We start from the raw sequence: 22,381 nt of genomic DNA on the forward strand, positions 1-22,381 counted from the left end.
CTTGGAAGGCCAAATACCCCTTAGCCTGGCATAAGTGACTTATTTTCTCCTTTGTCTCAGAGCCAATCATTATTTGTAATGCAATTATTTGGCTAACAAGTAAATCACACACACATACACACATTTTCAGGGAGGGATTTATTAAAAATTAACAATGTCCCTGGCTAGTAAATAGCTCTTTGAACTTAACAAAGTTTTCTTGTCCTGGGTCTCTCCAGCAGATCTGGGACTTGTAAACTCCATGGTGAGGGAAAGAGGACCCTACTGGGGCGAGGTGGCCGTGGGGGGGGGGGGGGTAGGACTCAGCCTTTGACTCTCCCAGTGGAGAGTCAATGTGGAGGCCCAGTGTGGTTAGGGCTCAGGAATGGCCCCCTGAACTGTGGTCATAGAGGAGAAAGGCAGGTGGGGACAGGGGGTGAGGGCAGGTGGGGAGAGTGTGTCTGAAAAGGTGTGTACCAACACGGATGGACCAGCTCAGGGGACTGGGGGGTAGTGAGGGTCGGAAGGGCAGAGGAAAGCACTCCACCGAGATGAAGAATACCAGGAGCAACAGAGGTAGGCATCAAGGAAGGCCCCTGACTGGCAGGAGTGTAGGGGGAAATGAAGAAGAGACTGGAATGGAGCCCCTTTCCCGGACTCCCAGGGTCTGTCCTGTCCCTCTATAGGGAACCTGGATCCTGGTGGCAACGGAAGGGTTTTGAGAATGAAAAATAGCCAGTGGTTACCTGGCTTCATCGCTTCTGCTCTGTATCAAGCTAATTAACCTCCCTGAGTCTTGGCTTCCTCTTGTATAACACAGAAACGATAGCAGAATTCCCTGGGACGATTATTTAGGAGGGCTGACCCGGATGACGAGGCGAAAAGCGGGTGGTGGCACACCGTGCGCTCTGCGTAAATTTCGGGGTACCCATTAGTCCTCTTTTCCTGAAGAGTTGGACAGAGCGCCTGGCGGCGGATGATTCAGTGGGTTAGGTGGATCAAATTAACCGGAAGATTTTCAACCCAGATTCACACTTCCTGTGGAGACAAGCCCCAAAAGAGCTGGTGAAGGTGTTTGTAAACAATAACAGGGCAATTCAAAGGTTGCCGCTGGCAGTGAAAACAGTGGGGTTTAGGGAAGAAACTGGAGCTGGAAGCGGCTTCTCTTCACCAGGGGCGGGGGTTAGGTCCAAGTCAGGCAGGTATGGACATCATTGTAGTCACATTGCGCGCGCGCGCGCGCGCACACACACACACACACACTCCCCGAGCCCCTCCGCCGCAGCAAAACCCAGAACCCCTCAGGGACAGGCGATTGTCCAGCTCCGGGTGTCCCTGTCCGCGCACAGGGATGAAAGAGTGGGTGGAAGGAGGGGACGGGTTTGCGGGACGGTAATGGCCGAGGAGATGAATTCGTCCGCAGCAGCCCCGAAGGCAAAGCGTGACGGTGGGATGTGGAGGCGGGAGAGGTGTAGGGCGTCCTAGAGGGCCCTGGGCGGCCCGGGAAGGGAGCTCCGGGCCCAGCCCGCAGCGCCGCCTCCTGAGAGGAAGGCGGGGGCCGGGAGGAGGGAGCGGGAGGAGGCGGAGGGCGGAGGAGGGCGGCGCGCTGAGAGGTTATTTGTGGTTCGCTTTGATCCCGAGGGGGAACCTGAAACTCTCACATTCCTGGCATAGCAGCCGCCTCCGGCGCGGGCCGACCCTGGGGCTGCGCGCTGGGGCCCGAGCGGCCAGAGCGTCGGCGCCACCGCCGAGTGCACACCTCCGCTGCCGAGCCGAGCCGAGCCGGGCCGGGCCGGGTCGTCGGGTCTGACTACGCCGAGCACCCGCGGGCCGCAGCGGTAAGGAAGGCGGCTCGGGCGCTTCGGGGAGCGCGCGGGCCCGGGGAGCCGCGTCTAGCCGGAGCCAGAGACCCCGTGCAACCCGCCCTTTTCCGGGAGCGGGAGCCCGACGCACCGAGCGTCCCCTGGGTGAAGTGCGCCCTTTCGAGGAAGCCGCGGAGGCGGCCCTGAGCTGTTCCTCGCTGCCGGCCCCTCGCAGCGAGCCTGGGTCCGGGGCTGTCGCTGGCGCGCCGGTCCCTTGGGGCGGGGGCAGGGGGGCAGGCTTTGGGGAGAGCGGGGTCCCCTGTTATAGGTCGTGGGCTTGGGAGAGGGGCGCGGAACAGGGCAGGAGGCGCCGCTCCCAGTTCAAGTTGCAAGGCCCTGGGGTTGAACTGGTTAGGTGGGGATTACAGGTGTCTTTGCCCCCAACTAGTCCAAGAATTCCTCTTTGTCTTCCTTGGAAAATCCTCTCTGGAGCCACGGAATGGCTCTCACTTAGAAAGAATGCAGCCGGCCGTCCAGCCCGGTGACGTCAGCGTTGGAGCATTTGGAAAACAAAGAGGGCTCGGGAGGCAGGGAGGGAGGCGGACCCGCAACGCTTAAAGAACTTAGTGGGCTACCGGCTACCTTCGCCTGCTCGCTCTATGTGCCCCGGCGGCCTCCGGGTGTTCGTGGTCGGCTTGGAGTCCGGGTAGGGCTGGATCCTGGCTGGTTTGCAGTCTTTGAGACTTTCGCTTGGGTTCCTTAGGCCAGCGAGAGCCGGAGTTGTGTGCTTACTTAGGAAAGGGGGTGGGGTGTTCAGGGAGTTGGGTGCGCTGGTGCACCAAAGGTGCATGGCTGGGGTCGTGGTCCCAGATTTAACAACGGCTCAGCTGAAAGAATGCGCATCCGAGGGGTCTGACGGGGACAGACTGGCTGAGATGCCTGGGAGGTGTTCCCCGCTCCCAGGCACATTGCTGCGGGGAGGAGACTAGGAATCTGTCCAGGAAACTCTGCATTCCGTACACCCCACCCCCCTCTTCGTTATCAGCGGGAGTCAGCCAAGGCTGATTTTTTTTTTTTTTTTTTAAGAAAATGCCCCGTGGATGAAACTCTAGGGTGAATTGATTCCCGTTTGTTTTGCCTCTGGCAACTCTGGAGTCTTGGATCTCCATACCTACTGTGTGTAGGGAGAGGGGGCCGCGTGATTGGGTGCCGGGAAGGATGGGGTCGGAGATGCCTTCCAGACTCCACTCCCTCTCCTCCTTTCTGGGCCGCCAGGAGGAAGGAGTGCCAGCCTCCCAAATCCAAAATATAGCGGGGCCCTGGGGATACTTTTGAGGCAGGGGAGGGGCCATGTTCTTCCCACTCCCCTCCCCGCATAAGTAAGGACCTATGGAGATGTGGGTTTTGTTTGGTTTTGCCCAAATCTCCTTTGGAGGTTTGTGTTGGAGGAAGCTGTGGGAAGGAAGCCCAGTGAGGCAGGCAGTTTTCCAGGACCTGAGCCACTGAGATCCCAAGCTCAGAAGAGAATCCCTTCCTCAGGACACATGCCCTGCGCTCCAGGCTCCCCTGCGCTCCAGGCTCCCAGCCCCAACAACCAGGAGCCTCTCCCTTGCTCCCTTACTCCTCCAGTTGGCTCAGATGGGTGTTAGTGATGTCAAGATGCCCAGTGCCCACCCCCACAATGTGGCAGAGGACCATCCGGGTCTTTTTCTAAGTAGCAAGTGTGTGTGTGTGTGTGTGTGTGTGTGTGTACATCGGACAGTCAAAAATCAAAGACACGGTGCCATCCTTTGTCTTTCTGGGTGCACTCAGGCACTTGTCCACACACAGACTGTGTGACTGGCCATAAACCTTGATGCGTGGCCTCTTTTTGCCTCATTTCACAAAACCATGGTCCTGTGGTAGCTAGCCTGTCTTCTCTCATCCCTTATTCACCAAACCAGATGCCTTTTCTCCCTTCTTCCCCTTCACCTTGCAGAGTGACTACCAAGGTCATGCTATGACAGGGAGGGCACAGCGTGGGAAACGGGGTAAAGGGTGATGAGTTAACCGTGCCAAGGCTAGGGCTCAGGAGTGCTATATTCTAGAGGGATGTAGGGGCTGTTTGCCCAGGGCTTCTACTAGGCTGGACTGATTCTTCACCATGTGCCAAGAAGCTGGGACCCTGTCTAACCCTGGACTGGCATGCTTAGTGGTTATAGCTGAGCTACCGCTACGCTGAGGTCTCTCATCAGCCTTTTCATTGGGAAGCTGACTGCAGGAGGCTGTGGTTCCTGGGTGATTAATTACCTTCAAAGTTACTGGGGTCTTTCTTTGGGCCTAGTAAGTCTCCGCGAATAGGACTGTAATGGCAGTCCTCTGCCAAGGATTTACAGTGCACCAGGAGCTCGGCAGCCCTTGGCTTATTTAATTTTCAACTCCACGAGGCAAGCATTACTCTTTCATTTCTCCAAAGGAGAAACTGAGTCTCGCAGGTTAGGTCACTTGCCTTCATCAGTAGGTGGCAGCATTGGCAGCTGAGCCCAGGCTCGGGTGACCCTCCACAGTCTTGCTCTTTCCTGCGTGCTGCCCCTCATTGCTCTTCTTTCTCTCCTCCCAGGTGCCCTGGGCGAGGTGCCACGAGCCGCCAGCGGGTGTGTGGCAGCCGAGGAAGCATGAGGACGCTGGAAGACTCCTCCGGGACAGTCCTGCACCGCCTCATCCAGGAGCAGCTGCGCTATGGCAACCTGACGGAGACGCGCACGCTGCTGGCCATCCAACAGCAGGCCCTGCGGGGTGGGGCTGGGGCTGGGGGCACGGGTAGCCCCCAAGCCTCCGCGGAGGTCTTGGCACCTGAGGACGCTCAGGTGCTGCAGCAAGCCACCAGGCAGGAGCCCCAGGGCCAGGAGCACCAGGGCGGTGAGACCCACCTGGCAGAGAACACCCTCTACCGGCTGTGCCCACAGCCCAGCAAGGGTGAGGAGCTGCCCACCTATGAAGAGGCCAAAGCCCACTCCCAGTACTATGCGGCCCAGCAGGCGGGTCCCCGGCCGCATGTGGGGGACCGGGATCCCCGAGGGGCCCCAGGAGCCCATCGGAGTCAGGACGAGGCCCTGCGGGAGCTGCGCCACGGGCATGTGCGCTCCCTGAGTGAGCGGCTCCTGCAGCTGTCCCTGGAGAGGAACGGTGCCCGGGCCCCCAGCCACATGAGCTCCTCCCACAGCTTCCCGCAGCTGGCCCGCAGTCAGCAGGGCCCCGCGTCCAGACCCCTCCCAGCCGAGGGCCCAGAGCCCCGTGGACCTCCGCCTCAGTACCCCCACGTTATGCTAGCTCATGAGACTGCCACTGCTGTCACCGACCCACGGTACCGCACCCGCGGAAGCCCACACTTCCAGCATGCTGAAGTCAGGTAACTGCTCACCCTGATCTTTCAAGCTCTTGACTTTCTTCTACACGACACCTTGTGCCAGGGCTGGCAAGCCCCAGAGGAAGGCCACCAGTACCCCTCTCCTTCCCAAGGAGGGGCTGATGCCTGGAAGAGAGAGTAGGATGTAGCCCAGATCACAGGAGAACTTAGTGGTATCTTTTGCTTTAATTTGAAGATGGATACCATTGTGTGATTAGCTGTAGCTATCAAGTAACTAGGGTTTCCAGGGGGTACCAGTTACAGCAGCAGGGTAAAGGTTAGGTTTTTGAAAGAACTTGCTCAAGACAAGGGCTGGGAATCAATCATTGCCAAACCGTTTCCAAGCTAAGTGGGAAAAAGGTGACACCTCCTTCCCTGGAGATGTTTAAGACCAAGTGGACAGTCTGCTTTCTGTGATTAGTGGGAGGCACTCCTTACTGGAGGCAGAAAGGGCCAGATGGCCTCCTTTGAGACCTCCCCCTATCCTACACCCAGGCAGGAGCTGCCCACTTGCTACTCTGCATTTCCTTTCCTGTTTCCCTATGTGCCCCAGGTGGCTGGAGCCCCTTGGGGCAGAGGACCTAAGGTCCAGATGAGCCCCTTTCTGGGGCACTGGGAAAAGGCTGCTGGGGAATGCAGAGTTTGATTCTGAGTGTGAAGGGAAGCCTTTAGAGGATGCGATTTGGCTTCCCTCTTTCAAAAGGTCCCTCCGGCTGCAGGTAGAGAGAATGGATTTGGAGGGGCAAGAATGGAAGCAAGAGACCAGGAGGAGGCAGAAGGCCCAGACAGTTTGCAGAAATAATGGTTCCTAGGAATGCGGCTCTGCCCCAGGCTTCTCCGTTGGCCTAGCACCTTCTGAGAAGCGGACACGCACTGCTCCATTCACACACTGCATCTCCCCGCGTGCTGGTCTAGGAAACCCCACCAGAGGGGCCTGAGGATTCGCAGCCTCCTTTCTTCTGGAAGGCTCAAGGATGAATTCTGGTTCTCATCATGCTTGCTGAGTCTTCATTTAGTCACCCACTTTCCCACCGTTCAGCCTTTTCCTGGGATAGATGCCTTTCCTTGCTCTCGAGAAATGAGTGACGCCATGGTGTTGGTATGGAGGAGCAGAGGACGGGGCCTTGTGGGTTTTCTCCAACCTCCACCTCTCGTGCCCAGCCCCCCCCAAACTCCCGCCGCCTTAGCTCCTTTCTCAGAGCTTGGTCAGGGAGAGTTTCGGAAGCTGAGTCGTGGGTTTCTTCTTCTGGAGCAGCCTTACTGAATCCTGTCAGGAAAAGATAATATCGTGGAAAGGAAGTAGACCACAGGAGAACAAAAAAGGGAGGGGGGGGTAAGAATAGGGGAAGGGAGAGCGAGTGTGAAGGGAAAGGAGACTCTGTTCTTTCTCAGGGCTAAGTCATCCACAAAGAATGCCAGTTGTGTCTGCCTGGCCCAGTGCAGGGGGGAGAAAGTTTGTGAAGCAACCCCAAGAATGCCACATTTAGCAGTGCAAGGAGAGTTTGCACATTCCTGTCGGACCCTCTGTTCAGCTCTCGCTGGAAGCTCTACTTTAGGCAGGGAGAGAAATAGATCTGTCCAGCCTCTCCTTTCAGCTGATCACATAAGGATTGTTCATTGAGAACCTCGGGCAGGGACTTTTCTTCTAGCCTAGGATCTTCAGGGGAGCAGGGGAGGGGAGGTAATGGCGGGGGAGGGCATGAGCACTGAGGTGATGGATCCATGAGTGATGGATCCATTCAACTCTCATGGATCATCTGGGACTTGGAAAATTCCTGTTGTGATGGAGGCAGTCTGTTCTTTTACACTCGGAGTCCCAAGGCCCCAGAAAGGCCTTGTGACCAGGCTTCACCCCATGCTTCTTGCTCTTTGCTCCTTCCCTTAATGGGGCTCTGAGAGTGACATTACAGCATTTTTAGAGGCCAGTGGAACATCGTCTTTAAACTCAGGCTATCACGGTGGTCCAGAGGTAGCCCCTATGCCTAAGAAAACCAGTATGTGGGTCACATTTACTCTTTAAATAGACAAGACGCTGCAGTTACCCCTGGGAGAGATGGAGGCTGGGCCACCATGGTGGGAGCACGTGCTGTAGGCCCAGGATCCTGCCAGCCTTTGTGTAGGCCTGGCCAGCCCCTTGAGGCTGGGAATGCTAACCCTCGGGAATAGCAGAGGCATGCCAGCACCCCAGAGACTTGAATGCCGATTTTGTCAGACTTCGGAGCTCAGACTGCTTCCCCAGACATCCATCTCACCACTCTGCCCTTAGCCACAGTATTCAAAAAATGTTTCTGCTATGGGTGACAGGACCGAAGTAGGAGGGAGAAAAACGTGGTTGTGCCGAACTGGCAGGTGCTGGTGTGAGAGGCTTAGAACAGACAGACACAGGGGTATCTGCTGGGGCCCAGCCATCAAGCGGCCCAGGGTCCTGGGAGGCTGTGTGCTCAGTCACAATCAGTGTGGCCTCCAGACCCAAAAAGAACCTTCTGTGAATTAGAAAGGTCAAGTGCGCAGTGCTTAAGATGCCTTATTTATCTGCTGGTTGCTCATAAGGTCCCAGCCAACAGTGATGCTAGGTGTGACACAAGCATCCTGATGTTAACCCCGGCTAGACTCCCTTGAGGGTCTAGGGTAGACACGGTGGGGAAAAGGCCTTCCCCGCTGGTCACTGCCTGATGTGTGGAGCCTCTCCCATATGCCAGGAGGGCTGGGCCTACTCAGGGCCACTCGGGTGGGAGCCATGGGGGTCTGTGCCATCTATGAACACTATCTTTTCTGCCCCCCAGGATCCTGCAGGCCCAGGTGCCCCCCGTGTTCCTCCAGCAGCAACAGCAGTACCAGTACTTACAGCAGCCCCAGGAGCCCCCCTTGCCCCCACACCCAGCTGCTCTCAGCCATGGCCCCCTAGGCTCCCTTGGTCCACCCGAGATGGAGGGGCCAGCAAGCACCCAGGCCCCCTCTGCCACCTCGGGCAGCGCCCACCTGGCCCAGCTGGAGACCTTGCTGAGGGACAATGCCAGGCTGCAGAGGGACAATGAGAGGCTGCAGAGGGAGCTGGAGAGCTCAGCAGAGAAGGCTGGCCGCATTGAGAAGGTAGGCCCCGCTGGGACCTCAGAAGGAGAGGGACATGGTCAGGGGTTGGGGAGCTGCTGCCCACCCTTTCGTCCTTCCCATGCCCTCCCTCGCTGACTCTAGACAGCTGGGGAGCAGCCTCAAGGCCAGCAGAGCAGGCCTGGAGTGTGAGCAGTTGCTGCCTAGCAGTGATAAAAAGAGCCCATTCACCAGCTCCCTGCACGCCTTTCCCCTGCACACACCCCCTCCTGCGGACACCTCCCACAGAGAGCCCTTTGTGTCCCCCACACAACAGCAAGTCTGTTCTAGGCCAGCCCTGGCCCCAGAGAAAGCCCCTCCTCTTGGAAAAAACGAGCTATTTATTGGAATCCCAGCCGGGCTTGGAGCAGGGCTTGGAGCACGTGCAGAACCTGCCAGCAGCCAAGTGGGAGGGGCTGCTGGGGCCAGGCTGGCCCTCTGCAGCGGAGGGTGATGGCCACAGGAAGAAATACTCCGGCTACAGGCAACTGAGGCTGGGGGCTGGTGCCCCCTTCTTTCGTGAAGGTTTACCTGCTGTGCATTCAGCTTTGACAGGTGGCCTCTGGCCTCCTGTGGTGTCCCAGCTAGCTCAAAACTCCCAGTCCTATTCCACGGGGCTCAGACTCTCAGTAGAAACTGACCAAAAGTAAAACACTTCCTTCTGGACCATTGGGCGCAGGGAAGCTGTGTTGGGTCAGTCCGAGGCAGCCACTTCCAGAGAACCTGGCCCTGGGTTCACTCAGCATTGGCACAATTGCAGGGGACCCTTGCTTGCTGGTTCTAGTATCCGATTTGGGCTTCTGAACATCCCACTATAGCCCCCTGGATTTTTTTTGCTGTCGCCTTTTATCTTCTTCTCACTCACCCTTTATGATGGCGTAGCAGAGTAGCCTGGGCCTGTGGAGGGGACCCTGAGGCCACACAGTGTCTGGGATCTGTCCCCTTCCTTCAGCTCTCCTGTCTGCCTCTTGCAGCTGGAAGGTGAAATCCAGCGGCTCTCCGAGGCCCACGAGAGCCTGACGAGAGCCTCTTCCAAACGGGAGGCCCTGGAGAAGACCATGCGGAACAAAATGGACAGTGAAATGAGGAGGCTACAGGACTTCAACAGGGATCTTAGAGGTGAGAGAGAGCACCCAGGGTGAGGGGCTGGTGAGCATCTGTGGAGGCCCTGATTGCTCTGATCTAGGGAGGAATGGAGAATCTCTGCCTTCTGCAAAAATAAGTGTAAACTGGCTTGCAGGGGGCCAGCTTGGAACTCCTGGGAGCCACCTTGACAGGGGGATGCTTGTGTCTGTTCTGTGCCTTGGAGCCTCTCGCGGAACCCTCACTGATGTGCCCAGAGTCTCCCTCCTCACTTGGCTCAGAGCGCACCCAGGGGTTCCCTTTCAGCCCATCCCTGGTTTGGAGGGTGCAGCCCCACACCCAGGATCCCAGGGGACACCCGGGCAGGCAGCTTCACCTGATACTCCTAACAGCTTTCCTTAAAACATTTTTTCCTTCATTTGAAACAGAGAGATTGGAATCTGCAAATCGCCGTCTAGCAACCAAGACCCAGGAGGCCCAGGCAGGAAGTCAGGACATGGTGGCCAAGCTGCTTGCTCAGAGTGAGTGGGGGTCCTGCTTAGAGGCCCACACAGATAAGTGGGTGGGGAGACTGTGGCAGTGACTGTGGACATGGAGGACTGGCCGTCCCGCCTGGCAAAGCAGCACTTTGAACCCAGGATTCCAGGATGCCTACTATGTACCTATTGGAGAGATGAGTGGCTAGCAGAGGGACACTGGGGCACAGTGATTTGCTGGACTGTGCTGCTGTGTTGGTACAGTATCCTTCAGAACTAGAGGTGAAGTGGGCAGTGGGTGGGGGGGCAGATAGCCCTGGAGGCAAGTGGGAGCAGAGAGAAGGAATGTTGAGTTCCCCAGGGAGTTCCAGGCACAGGAAGGGTAGGGGTGCCCAGCTGGAATGTGAGAAGCTGGGGAGGGTGCAACTGGGCCATAACAAGGTGGCCAGGTGAGGGTCCCTGCAGACAACCCACAGTGGGTTCCTAGAGCTTAACCAGGCTGAGGAAGGGGTTTAGGAAGCTCCTCTAACAGGGGTGGTGGAAGGCTTCTGGAAGAGTGGATGAATTCAGTATTGACTGGTCTATTCAATCAGTCATTTGTTCATTAGCAGAACCATGCTAAGCCCCTCTCAGGAACTGGGCAGAGGGTGGGAGCAGGTCCTGGAAGGCACCAGGGCGGGGGGGGGGCGTCAAGCGAGAGGGGCTGAGCTTGAGAAGGAAGCAGGGTCTTCTAACCACAGATATAAGGGAACAAAGGTGCCCCTGGCCTTAGAGACTAGTGAGTGGGAAGTCCCCACTGGCCTGAGACAGGCCTTGTGGGGATGGCAGGGGCGGAGACCTGCCCACAGGGGAAGAGGCAGTGGGATGGCTCAGGGGGAGGTACGTGGAGTGGGACTGAAGGAAGCTTGGCAGCAGGAAGAAGCACTAGCAGAAGAGACAGAGGCAGTTAGTAAGTTCCTACTGTGCTGTAATGGTGTTAGGACTTTTGCAGAGAAATGGAATGGGGGTGGCTGGTGTCCTGGTGAGGGTGGCTTTGAGGAAGCCTACTGTATGTGAGGGGTCTGGATAGAATGGGGCATCCAGAAGTCAGGGAGCAGCTTGAGGACTGAGCTCTGGCTGGCAGCACCTCCTTCTTCTGCAAGGAGGGCTCAGAGCCCCAGACAGGGCTGCCCAGGACAGAAAGTGGGGGGACATGACCCTGAAGGGATTAGGGGTTGGGGTGGAGCAGGAGGTAGGCTGGGCCATACTGAGCCGAGCAAGGTGGCAATGACTTTGGGTGCCTGGGAGGGAGGTGATGGTGGTGGGGAAGGACAGGGAGGGGGCAGCCCTTGGTAGCCCTTGGGAGTCTGGGTTACTGGCAGGAGGCGGAATGGGGGCCTCCTGGAGGAGAGGGTAGGCTCTGGGGTCACGCACTGCCCCAGAAAGGAAGTCGCTAGGCAGATTTCTGGGAGCCAGCAGAGAAGAGGCGAAGTGGGGGAGGCTGGCCTGGAGGCGTTTCCGCTCCCTGGGGAGCAAGCGCCAGGCTGTTCTTGGCTCCTCGCTGGAGCCATTAATCTCGCAGCCGCGGGTGACCTGGATGCCTGGCATTCCTGAGCCGCCAGGCTGTTCCGCTCTGGGCCCACCCCCCGCCGCTCCCTCCCATGCCTAGAGCCACTGGGACAAAGGGACAGGGCCAGAGCTGGTGGGCCCCAGCCAGTGGCTTTCTCCAGGGCAGAAGGCGAATCCCCCTTCTGCCTGCCTTTGACCCCCTCCCATCTCCCAGCTTGTCTCCCCCCCAGCACAGGAGCTCTCCTCCCCAACAGATAAGAGAAGCCTGTGGTTCCATCCTGGTGGCTGGGGATGGCCCCTGCCAGGGCCTTAGAGGTTGTGCAAGGCAGCAGGAAGCTGCGGGGAAACAGAGGCTGGGTCCCCCCACCCCTCCCCAAGGACTAAGGAAAGTGAAGCAGCTCTTCCTTGTTCCTTAATACTCATGGAGAAAACATAAAACTCCCAGGGAAAATGTCTCTGGTTGACCTCACCTTTTTTCTGGGGTCAGTCAGCAGTAATAGGAAAGTGTGATCACCCTCACCAATGTCACCTACTTTTGGTACAGATCCACCCCACCCCACCCCACCCCACCCCCCCGCTTTGACTGCTCTGGTCTGGCCCTGCCCTCTCTGGGGATCTGGCCTTGAGTCCTGAGGCCTAGCTCTCTTAGCTCTTTCCACCTTGAGCATTTTCTTCTCCCCTGAGCCACAGGTTCTGGGGCTGGAATATGGGGCAGTCATGGTAAAGACTGGGAGGAGAGGCTGCTTCCTGTATGCCCTGTGGGCTGTGGGCCCTTGGAGCACATACAGGAAGGGATCATCGCTTCTAGGCCCAAATCCACAATGTATTCTCTCTGCCAGCCTCTCCACCATGTTCCTTAGATGCTAAGTCAGCCCACTGTGGATGCCTCAGTTTCAGTATTACTGAGCTTCCCCATCTTTTCTCTCCACACCAAGGAGTAAGGCCACCCTGGACCCACCAGCCTTGAAAAATTCCACATTGAGCCAGAGCTGGCCTGGGTTGCTTGTGTCCTCCTCCTCCAATCCTAGGGCCCTAAGTAAGTGAATCCTCCCTTGGCCTGCCCAGGTCCCAAGCCTTCACTCTTCTATTCCAGAACCTGTGCCCTGTGATAGGTACTTCGCTACATGTGGCCCAAAGACTAAAATTAAATAAAATGGGATAAAATTAAAAATCCAATTCCTTCCTCACACTAGCCATATTGCAAGTGCTCGCTCAGTAGCCACTAGAGCCTAGTGGCTACGGCACAGTTGGCACAGTGTGGAACAATCTGATTATAGCAGAAAATCCCACTGTACTGTGAGAGAGCACACTCTAGAGACAGTGCCTCGGAGTTCATCAGGCAGGCCCTATAGCCCATCCCCTTCTACCCTCCAGCAAGGCAGGCAGCCGACACCCTCTTTGGGAGGAGGGAGCGGTCTAGACTGTCAGAGGGCAGGCGGGTGGGAGGTGAATTTAGACCTTGATCATCAGCTGGAGGACTTCGTGGTCTGGCTTGGGCCTTGGTTGGCCCCACAGTGTGAAGTGGGTCCCTGAGCAGAGTTCTCCCAGCAAGCAAAAAAAAAAAAAAAAAGTCCCGATTTAAAAGTTGGGCTAGCTAGGAGCTTAGACACAAACCTTTGGACCATAGTCATTTTGGTTGTGCCACGAAGTTTGCATTCATTATGAGCCCGTCTGCCAACATCTCAGTGGTCCCCCAAACCAAGGAGGTAAATGTAGCCTTATTCTGGGGGTCTCTGGGTCCACGGAATGAGTCCTGGAGCCCGCTTTGGGAGGCCTCTGGGCGTGGGGGCCTCCTGCCACAGCCAGAAGCAGCCTGGTCCTTGGGAGGCCAGGCTGACTTGGGTCCCCACTTCAGCAGCACCAGTCCCGTGTTTTTTCCCTCATATATCGTGGGTCACGTATCCTACCTTGAGAGGCTGTAGTTGAAGGCTTCAGGGGAATGAGATGTGTAAGTGCCTGGCCCATGGTGCAGCTGGTGGTTCCTCTCTTCCCTGTTCCTTCTCTCGTGTGAACGATGGTCCTGTCACAGTCCACCTGCACCTTCTCTGATCTGTGGGTTCCTATCACAGTTCCTATCTGGCCAGTCTCTAGTGTCTTCCTGAGGCCCAAGGAACAGGGTGAATGTGTTTTGGAAATGGTGACACGTGGCGCAGTTGGACAGTGTTTGGGGCTATCTATGTCCCAGCAGAGGCAGCGTAGCCCAGTTATTACCGCAAACGCCCGTACCTGTTCCTGCGCCATAAAATGGCAATGGTAATAATAGCGCCTAACTCCCAGGGTTGTGGAGAGGCCAGGACGCAGACGCATCCACGGAGCCATCCGTGCGGAGCCCGGCCTGTGGTGGGCGCCCCGTGGGACCAGGTGGGGCAGTTGCCATCCCTGACCCAGCGCCCCTGCCTCCCCGCTGCAGGCTACGAGCAGCAGCAGGAGCAGGAGAAGCTGGAGCGGGAGACGGCCCTGCTGCGCGGCGCCATCGAGGACCAGCGGAGGCGCGCGGAGCTCCTGGAGCAGGCTCTGAGCAACGCGCAGGGCCGGGCGGCGCGTGCAGAAGAGGAGCTGCGCAAGAAGCAGGCCTACGTGGAGAAGGTGGAGCGGCTGCAGCAGGCCCTGGGGCAGCTGCAGGCAGCCTGTGAGAAGCGGGAGCTGCTGGAGCTGCGTCTGCGGACGCGCCTGGAGCAGGAGCTCAAGGCCCTACGTGCCCAGCAGGTGAGCTCCGAGACCTGAGGTGGCGAGACCCGAGAAGGTGGCGTGGGGAGGGCGGCATCTGGGGAGCCCCTGCTGAGATCCGGGGGGAGGTGCCCCTGGAAAGCAGGGGGCATCTGTGCTCCAGCCTTGCCCCAGCTCCTCCCAGCCACCAGCCTTAGAAGAGGCTTTGCCTCTTGGCCGGGTGCCAGCCGTGGGCACTCGGGACCTGCGCCTCGGTCCTTGGCAGCAGCAGGGGTTGGCATCCTTGGTCTCTGGAGAGCTAGCCCAGGAGCCTCAGTGCGGAAGACTAGCCAGCTCTCACGTGTCTCCCCGACTGGAGAGGGCAGGTGGTAACCCAGATCCAGAGTCTTCATCCTCACTCTGGGCTGTGTTAGTAATGCTGGTGTTTACAAGCCAGATGGAGTTCTGTCTCCACTCCCCACTTGACCCTTCCCATGGGGCTAGAGTGACCACAGGCGCTGGTCTGCACCAGTTGTTACGGCGTGATTATTGAGAGCACCCCTTTCCCCATTTGGAGGATACTTTCTCAGGTCCCCTGTGCAGAGGCAGGCCTGATCTTTCCTACGCCCTCAGCCTGCTTCCTCTTTGGTAGCAGCAGGGCACGGGGGCGAGGGGGGGCAGGTGAGCTGGGAAAGGCAGAGGAAGCCCCTGTGCCTAAGGGAGGGTGCAGGGGTAAGGACCCAGGGCTGCCGCACCCCAGCCTCCGCCCTTGAACACAGTGCTCCCTTCTCCACAGAGACAGGCAGGCCCCCCCGCTGGTGCCAGTGGCAGCAATGGGTCCCCAGAGCTCAGTGCCCTGCGGCTGTCAGAACAACTACGGGAGAAGGAGGAGCAAGTCCTGGCGCTCGAGGCAGATATGACCAAGTGGGAGCAGAAGTATCTGGAGGAGCGTGCCATGAGGCAGTTTGCCATGGACGCAGCCGCCACGGCTGCCGCCCAGCGAGACACCACTCTCATCCGACACTCCCCCCAGCCTTCGCCCAGCAGCAGCTTCAACGAGGGCCTGCTCACCGGTGGCCACAGGCATCAGGAGATGGAAAGCAGGTTGGGCCAGGCCCCCTGAAGGGTCCAGGTGGCACTGTCCAGTCCCTGCCGTGCCCCTAGCCCCTGATAAACACCCCTCTCCCCACGAGGCTCAGCAGTCTCTCCTCCCTCTGGGCCAGTTCCCATGGGTCTGGCACCCCAGGCATCACGCACGTGTTCTTTCCCAGAGATACCAGCCGACTCCTTGGTCTGCCCAGGGGACCTTGTCTGTGCAGGTGTTGGATGCCATCCAATGCTCTGGCCTCTGTCTGCTCTTCCCACCCCCAGTCAGTCGAGAGAGCAAGACTTTCCAGTGGAGTCCATACCATGAGCCACCCCAGAAGGAAGGTGGACTAGGGCCCTGGCTTTGGATAGCTAGTATTTTCTCTCCAGAAACAAACTCAGAGGCCCCACAAGATTTCTGTTTGACCTATGTCCGACTCATAAGGCCAAGCACGACAGCTAAGCCCATTAGATGGTCAGCAGCTCTGGGGCATTGCCCCACAGGGCAAGGGTCGTGCCCTTGCTGTCATCTGAAGAATCCAACCCACCCCTTGACCTGCCTTTGCTGGTATAAGAAAGGCCCAGTGCCTTGTGCCCTGGTAGTTTTCAGGGCTTCAGATTCCAGAACTGTGATGACCTTTCTGAAGGCTCCCTCCGGCTTTCATGAGGTGGGGAGGGTGGAGGCCGTTGGATCGGCGGGTCTGACCATGTGAGCCTGGTCTCTCTCCCCTCAGGTTGAAGGTGCTCCATGCCCAGATCCTGGAGAAGGATGCGGTGATCAAGGTCCTTCAGCAGCGCTCCAGGAAGGACCCGGGCAAGGCCATGCAGGGCTCCCTGAGGCCCGCCAAGTCTGTGCCATCTGTCTTCGTGGCTGCCACGGCAGGGACCCAGAGCTGGCAAGGTCTGTCCTCTAGTGAGCGGCAAGTGGATGCCCCTGCCCGGCTGGCTACAGGTGAGAGGAGGCGGGTGGGAGGCATAGGTAGAGGGCCTGGTTGCTGTCAGGCCTTTGCTCCCAGAACTGAGGCTCAGACAGGGCTTCCCGATCCTTGAACCCAAGGGAGCCAGCTTCCAGACTGGCTCCGGTGACCCGGCAGCCCACAGCTATCCTGCTGGTATGAGGGGGCATACGCTAGTCCCCACCCCTGTAAATTCCAGCACATTGGACCCCAGCCACTCCCCATCTAAGCAGAAATAGAGCTTCCTGTGCAGAGGGACCTTGCAGGCAAGGTCCTCCGCTCCTCTCAGCGGATGCCACGGAAATTCAGGAGTCCCTGCTGGTTCTCAGATTTAACCCGCTAAGAACGCTTCTGCCACTAAAGAGCTTTGGAAACCAATCCAGCCTGATAGTTATTCCTATTGGGATACAGGAGTACTGACCGAATCTTAATTGAAATTCTTGAAAATCAAGAGCAACCCGTACCACCACGCGCCTCCAGTGGGTACAATTAACTTGAGGTGTCTGTCCTTCAGGGGGCTACCACTAGTTTCATGAGGCAATAACTGTCAGCTTCCTGCCTTTCCAGCAGACCGGGCCCCCGAGGAGGAGCCAGTGGCCGCAGCTCCCCTCCCTGCTCATGCCAAACACGGGAGCAGAGACGGGAGCACCCAGACTGACGGTCCCCCAGACAGTGCCGCCGCTTGCCTGGGACTGGATCCCGACAGCCTCCTGGGGTACAGCGGGGGCCAGAGGACAGCCTCACTGGGTAAGCCCCCCTTCCCAGGACCTCTGTGCCACACAGGGCTATGGACGCACTGGGGCTTGAGCTGGTGCTCAGGGCCCTTCATTCCCAGACCCCTTGGCTACCTGCACACCCCGGGGAGCCGCACACAGTGCTGGGCAAGCGGGCTGTGTGGGCCCCTCCATGTGGACGTGAGGGCTGGTTGGATGCACAGATGGGAGGAACTGAAAAGCCCGATCACAGACAGATCCCGAGTTAGAAAGCGGCCGTGCGGGAGGCCCTTCGTCTCCTCTCTCGTAGCCTTCCTTACATATTTCGTTGCCAATCTAAGCATCTAAGATCATGCAGCTTGGCAAGTGACCTGATGGCAATCTCAAGTTAGAAGAGTTAGTTGAAAAAGAGTCCAAGACTGAGATATCTGAGAAGATGCCTTTTAAATGTTTTCTTCCCTTTCACATTAGCCCTCGGGTGTGGGCCTGCGCCTCACTGTCCCAGAAAACCACAGGCGTGGAAAGAATGCTGCAGCCTCCCTCCTTCCCTCAGGGCTCCCCCTCCCTCCGAGCCTCTAACCAATTTAAAGTTATAAATAAATGTGTCCTCCACATCAGACGCTGACGGTCTGGGTGGAGAGCTGGGGGGCACAAACCCTTGTGCTCAGTTGGTCAAGTGGGGTGGGGTTAGGGTACCCGGGTACCTGGGCAGCTGAGGAAGGCAACGTTGGTGAAGGGAGATCCTATCTTGAAAAAGTGCCAGGATTTAAAAGGGCCATCTTGTGATGCTCACTGGTGTTTGCCTGTGCTCTTGTCTCTCTCCAGACTCTGTTGCTATATCCAGAGTCCAGGACTTGTCAGACATGGTGGAGATACTGATCTGAAGGAGGTAGTGCTTGGGGACTCAGAACCATTCCCCGTTTCGTCTGCCCTCTGCCGCTCTCAGCCATTCCAGCAGCCCCTCCCAACTGCTGCTGCCCGGCTTTCCCCAAACCAGGCACTCATTCCCATTGACTGGCTGGTGCCCTGGGGCTTAAGAAGGATGCTACAGGGGTGAGGGGAGCCGTGAGAACACCTGCTTGCAGAAGACCCTGCTTCGCAGCCCCACATCCCTCCTCCTGAGCCCATGCAGAATGAGGATTCCCAGGCTGACTGTTGGGGTAGAAACTGGAAACCCAGAAGGGAGCTGAGCCCTCTCTGGACCCCCAGTTGGCACTCAGGCAGGAAGGGAGGGGATATATTGGTTTGGGAGACTGATTTCCCAAGATGGCTGCCCATGAACCCCAGGTGGGCTGGTTCAGTGCAGAGTCAGCTGTGCTATTCCCCTGTGGCTAAATGTGGCCCCCGCCCACCTCATCTGTTCTCAGCTCCTCACTGCCTCCCTGAGATCATTGAGACTTGCATCTTCGGGGCACTGTGGAGGGTGTTAGTCCGCAGAAGCCACAGCCCCACCCCCTCAGCTGGAGCGGGCAGGGGCCATTTGAGTGGACTGGGATAAGCTGTGCAGTTTGTACATAACCCCCTCTCCTGTGAAACAGAAGATTGAAGCATGCCGCTTCGGATTTGTGTCCTCTCTGTTCGCCTGTCCGTACCGCTACGGTTCCTGTAACTGCTGACTAGCCTCTCAGCTCTCTCCCTTTCTCAAGTTCTTGGCCCGTGGATTTTGATACTGGTTGATCCACGTGACATTGGCTGTCTTCCTCCACCTTGAGCCTTGTTTAAATGCCCACGGGACCCCCACTACCAGCCTCTTGACATGGCTCCACAGCTCCTGTCCCTGGGACATTCTGTCGGTTTGGTTATGAACCCTGAGCCAGATGAAATGAGCCACCACACAAAGACATCTGCCACGGGGGGCATCCCAGCACCAATTCTCTTGAAGGAAACTGGAGAAGTTGCTTTGTTCTCATCAGAGTCATTGTTCCCACCTGGAGGGATTGGGAGAGGGAGCTGTGCTGGTGAAAAACTGGTCAGTGAGCTACAAGACGTGACTCCATTCGTCCTCTGAATGGAGCCCCCAGCACAAAATGGCGCCCGTGAGGCTGGTTCCTCAAGCTACCGGTGAGCAGCGCCCTGAAGCAGGGCCAGTGCTTCGGAATCAGAGCAAAGCATCCACGTGACAGCCTGCCAGCAGCAGTGACTTTGACTTCAGGTCTTAGAGTCCCCCAGCTCAGCCCCAGGACCGATTGGTGGGTTTTAGTAGTTTGTCTTGACTGTTTTTAGTTCTCCTTGAATCTTTGTTTTTTCCTTTACTGTTTTTAGGTTCGGTATGTGTTCTTTTATTCCCATAATTCCTCGAGTTCCCTTTTTAAACATTTGCATTTGCTGGACAATTGCATATTTTTTTTAAAACCCTCTACCCTTCTTTAAAGCTGAAAAATACATTTGGTTCATGTGCATTGTTTACAAAGCAACAAGAAAAAGAAGAGGAAAAAAATGGCAAAAAAATATTGTGAAAGAAAAAAACAACTTAATATATTTTGGATTAATATTTGGTATTTCTTTTAAAGTATTTTTTGTGCTGTGAACGTTTTCTGCCAAAGACCATGACGTGTGTCTGTATGTTTAAGTTATCGTAAATATTTAAAATGTAAACATGGCTGTTTTGTTATGCCACCCTGTACCAGGACTGCTGCTGCATTCCACTGGGTATAACAGTATTTTAATAAAAAAAAAAAAATTAAAAGTGGTGTCTTTGCCCAAGTGAGAGACTACATGGGGACGGAAGGAGGGAAAGGAAAGGGTTGGGGACTTGGCGAGTCACCCGTGTCACAGTCCCTAAGCACTCTTGGCTCTGAACCGTACCCTCCCTCCCGCACCCCGTGCTCCTTACACACTGGCCAGACCATACCCATGAGTGGCAGCTCAGGGTCACTGCTGTTTCTTGAACGTAATGTTTTTCTCAGTCTGGGAGGGGCTGGCAAGTGGGCAGCCTCCCCACGGGTAGCTCTGTCCCAGCCGGTTTTGTTTGGCCACATGCTGTGGTGACTCCATGGTAGGATTGGGAGTCCCAAAGCGGCTTTATCCTTCCCCTCATCTCCACCCAGCACAGGGAGTCCCAGAGCCGCCCAAGAGCCCAGGCACCATGCTTGCCCTCTGCCTAGACACAAGCAGAGGGTGTCCATGTGTGTGGCACATTCTGGGGCTCTGCCTCTGTCTTGCTGTGGTATCATCATTTTTGCCCTGTGCCCAAGAAAGCATGTCACTCCAGGACGCCTGGGTGGCTCAGTGGGTTAAGCATCTGCCTTCGGCTGAGGTCATGATCCCAGGGTCCTGGGATCGAGTCCAGCATTGGGCTCCCTGTTTGGCAGCAAGGCTGCTTCTCCCTCTGTCTGCTGTTCCCTCTGCTTGTGCTCTCTCTCTCTCTGACAAATAAATGAAGTCTTAAAAAAAAAAAGCGTGTCATTCCAATCCATAAAAGAGAAAACCATTCTCAGTCTCAGATGTTAGAGTAGAAAGAAAGTATCTGTCTCCAGGCGCCAAGCAGCACAATCAGGTTCCCAGTCAGGATGTGGGCTAGCCGTCACGCTGACAACGAGGCAGCAGGCAGCCCCACAGTCTGTGGGTACTTGAGGGTAACATTCAGCCCCCACGGCTGTGGGGGAATTATTCTCAGGGCAAGTGTAGGGACTCAGGAGCAGTGTTGGTGAGAAACCCAGTAGGATCCTAGAGAACTTGTCTTCTTGAGCCAGCCTACCTGCCCACAAGAAAGGGAATCAAACAAGTGGAAGAATTGGAAACAGCCAAGGACCTTTTCCAGCAACTTTGCATCCCCGACTTTGATGGGCGCCAGCAGATGGGGAGCTGTCCATGCAGGATCCCCACCCAACACAATGCCAATGCAGCAGTTCCCTACCCTGTAGCCACACCAACACCCCACCTCCCCGGCCTGCCTCCCTCTGCCTGGGCAGCATCAATGCCTGTCTTCTTGTTATCAGGCCCTGGATTAGGGTTTGCCATGTGGACAGTTTGCTCTCTGAGGATGCATGCCACAGAGCTCCCGTTCCCACACCTCTTCCCTCAACCACATCAGCCCGCAGCTGCACCTGTTAAGATGTGGTGTCCCAACAAAATGGCGGAGCCCGTGGCAGGGCATTCCAAAGAACACCCTCGGCAAAGACGTTCCTGTTCACCTCTATCTGCCCCCGAAAGAGCTCGGGGAGGACAGCCCACACCTGGGTGCAATAAGCCTTGACAAGACTGCCATCCCATTCCTAGCACCTTTGTCTGGGGACTCAAAGCACCTGTGCCTTTTGTAGGAGCTAATCTGATAAGAGTCATCTTAGTATTTCCTTGGCATGGACCAGAAGGGACAAAGAAACATCCATCCTGTGTACCCAGCACATGGGCGTTTGCATGTGTATTTATTTATGTATCTGTGTACGTGTGTGCCTGAGCATGTGTTGCAGAAAAAGATGTGAAGGGCGCCAGTACCTTCTGGCTGGTCCCCTTGTAGGGCAGTGGGGCCCTCTAGCCACAGGGCCACCAGTGCATCTGAGGAGCCATTTCTTCTCAGTAAAGGGGTTGAGCAGCCTACTCAGTCAGCCTAACAAAGTTTTGGAACTGGTAGAACGGCAGGCCACTGGGGACAGGAGTGTTTGCCCATGTGCCCAGGCATCTGTGATGAGGGGGCCTAGGTCCCACGGGTAGCTCTGCTGGGCCCTTTGGAGGCCAAGTTTCTCTGTGAGGGACAGCCCTGCCCTTCCTGTCCAGTCCTCACCCAGCGTCCCCTCTAACAGGGCTCGGGGTGTGGCTCAGAGGGGTACCACACCACCTGCCTTAGAGGGCTGGAAGGCCACTTGTCCCAGCCATCTCTGTCTGTCTCTCTCTCTCTCTCTCTCTCTCTCACCTCCCAGTTAATGGTTAACTCTTCCCCTGGCCAGGGCATGTGTCAGGCTCAGAGGGCTTGGCAAAGGTGTCAAACTAGCAGCAGTAAATTGGGGCCCAGTCACCCAGAAATGGCAGATGCCACTTCACTGCTCCCAGGGACCCCAGCGGAACAGGAACCTTGTCTACAGTGCCGCCATCTTGTTTCCTACCCACTGGGGACGCAGCTGGGAACCAGTGGTCCCTGAACAGTGCTGTGTGGCTGACACCACAAGAGGCAGCCCAGAAACTCCGGCACCAAAGCGGTGTTTTCCTGCACCCAGCCTGCCTAGAGCCAATGGAAGAGAAAAGCACCACAGTAACCAGACTCTCCGCATCCCTATGGTGTGTTTTTGTTTGTTTGATTGTTTTCGAGATATAAATCACGTATCATAAAACCCACCCTTTTAAAGTCTACAACTCAGTGGTATTTTATTTCACAGCATTTGTTTTCAACCAGCGGCCAAACACGGGTCGTCAGCGAATGCCCCACCAGGGGGCCCAATGGACGGAATTAGAAGTGCTATTCGATCTGGTACACTCGCACTTGTCGGCCATTTCTCAGGATGACACTTGGGCCTTCCTATAGCCGACAGTCTCCTTCCACCCAGCCCAGCTCAGCAGCTCCAGGTCACCCACTCTGGGCCGCAGAGAGGACGTTATCTACGCTGCACCCGAGCCCTCCACCATCGAACCCCCGCGGCTGCCAGGGCAGAGGTCCCAGCCAGAGATCTGGGAAGGAGACCTGTGAGTC

The 22,381-nt window shown here is 56.8% G+C and overlaps 1 protein-coding gene across 2 annotated transcripts; it reads left to right on the plus strand.

Annotated features, from left to right (window-relative positions):
• Positions 1-1,657: 1,657 nt before the first annotated feature.
• On the plus strand, positions 1,658-20,146 carry AMOTL2 (angiomotin like 2). Of its 2 annotated transcripts, none has more exons than XM_080798489.1 (10): positions 1,658-1,817; positions 4,381-5,169; positions 7,950-8,256; positions 9,228-9,372; positions 9,765-9,857; positions 13,771-14,066; positions 14,803-15,110; positions 15,827-16,044; positions 16,616-16,795; positions 17,587-19,425. In XM_080798489.1, exons 2-10 carry the CDS (start codon positions 4,436-4,438, stop codon positions 17,643-17,645), a joined length of 2,340 nt encoding a protein of 779 aa, XP_080654615.1. In that variant the 5' UTR covers positions 1,658-1,817; positions 4,381-4,435; the 3' UTR covers positions 17,646-19,425. The 2 variants fall into 2 exon arrangements, with proteins under 2 accessions (XP_080654615.1, XP_080654614.1); XM_080798488.1 differs by having other exon boundaries at positions 1,713-1,817; positions 16,619-16,795; positions 17,587-20,146.
• The last annotated feature ends 2,235 nt before the right edge of the window (positions 20,147-22,381 follow it).

This window comes from Martes martes, assembly GCF_963455335.1.
Source record: "Martes martes genome assembly, chromosome: 1".
Taxonomy (NCBI): Eukaryota; Metazoa; Chordata; class Mammalia; order Carnivora; family Mustelidae; genus Martes; species Martes martes.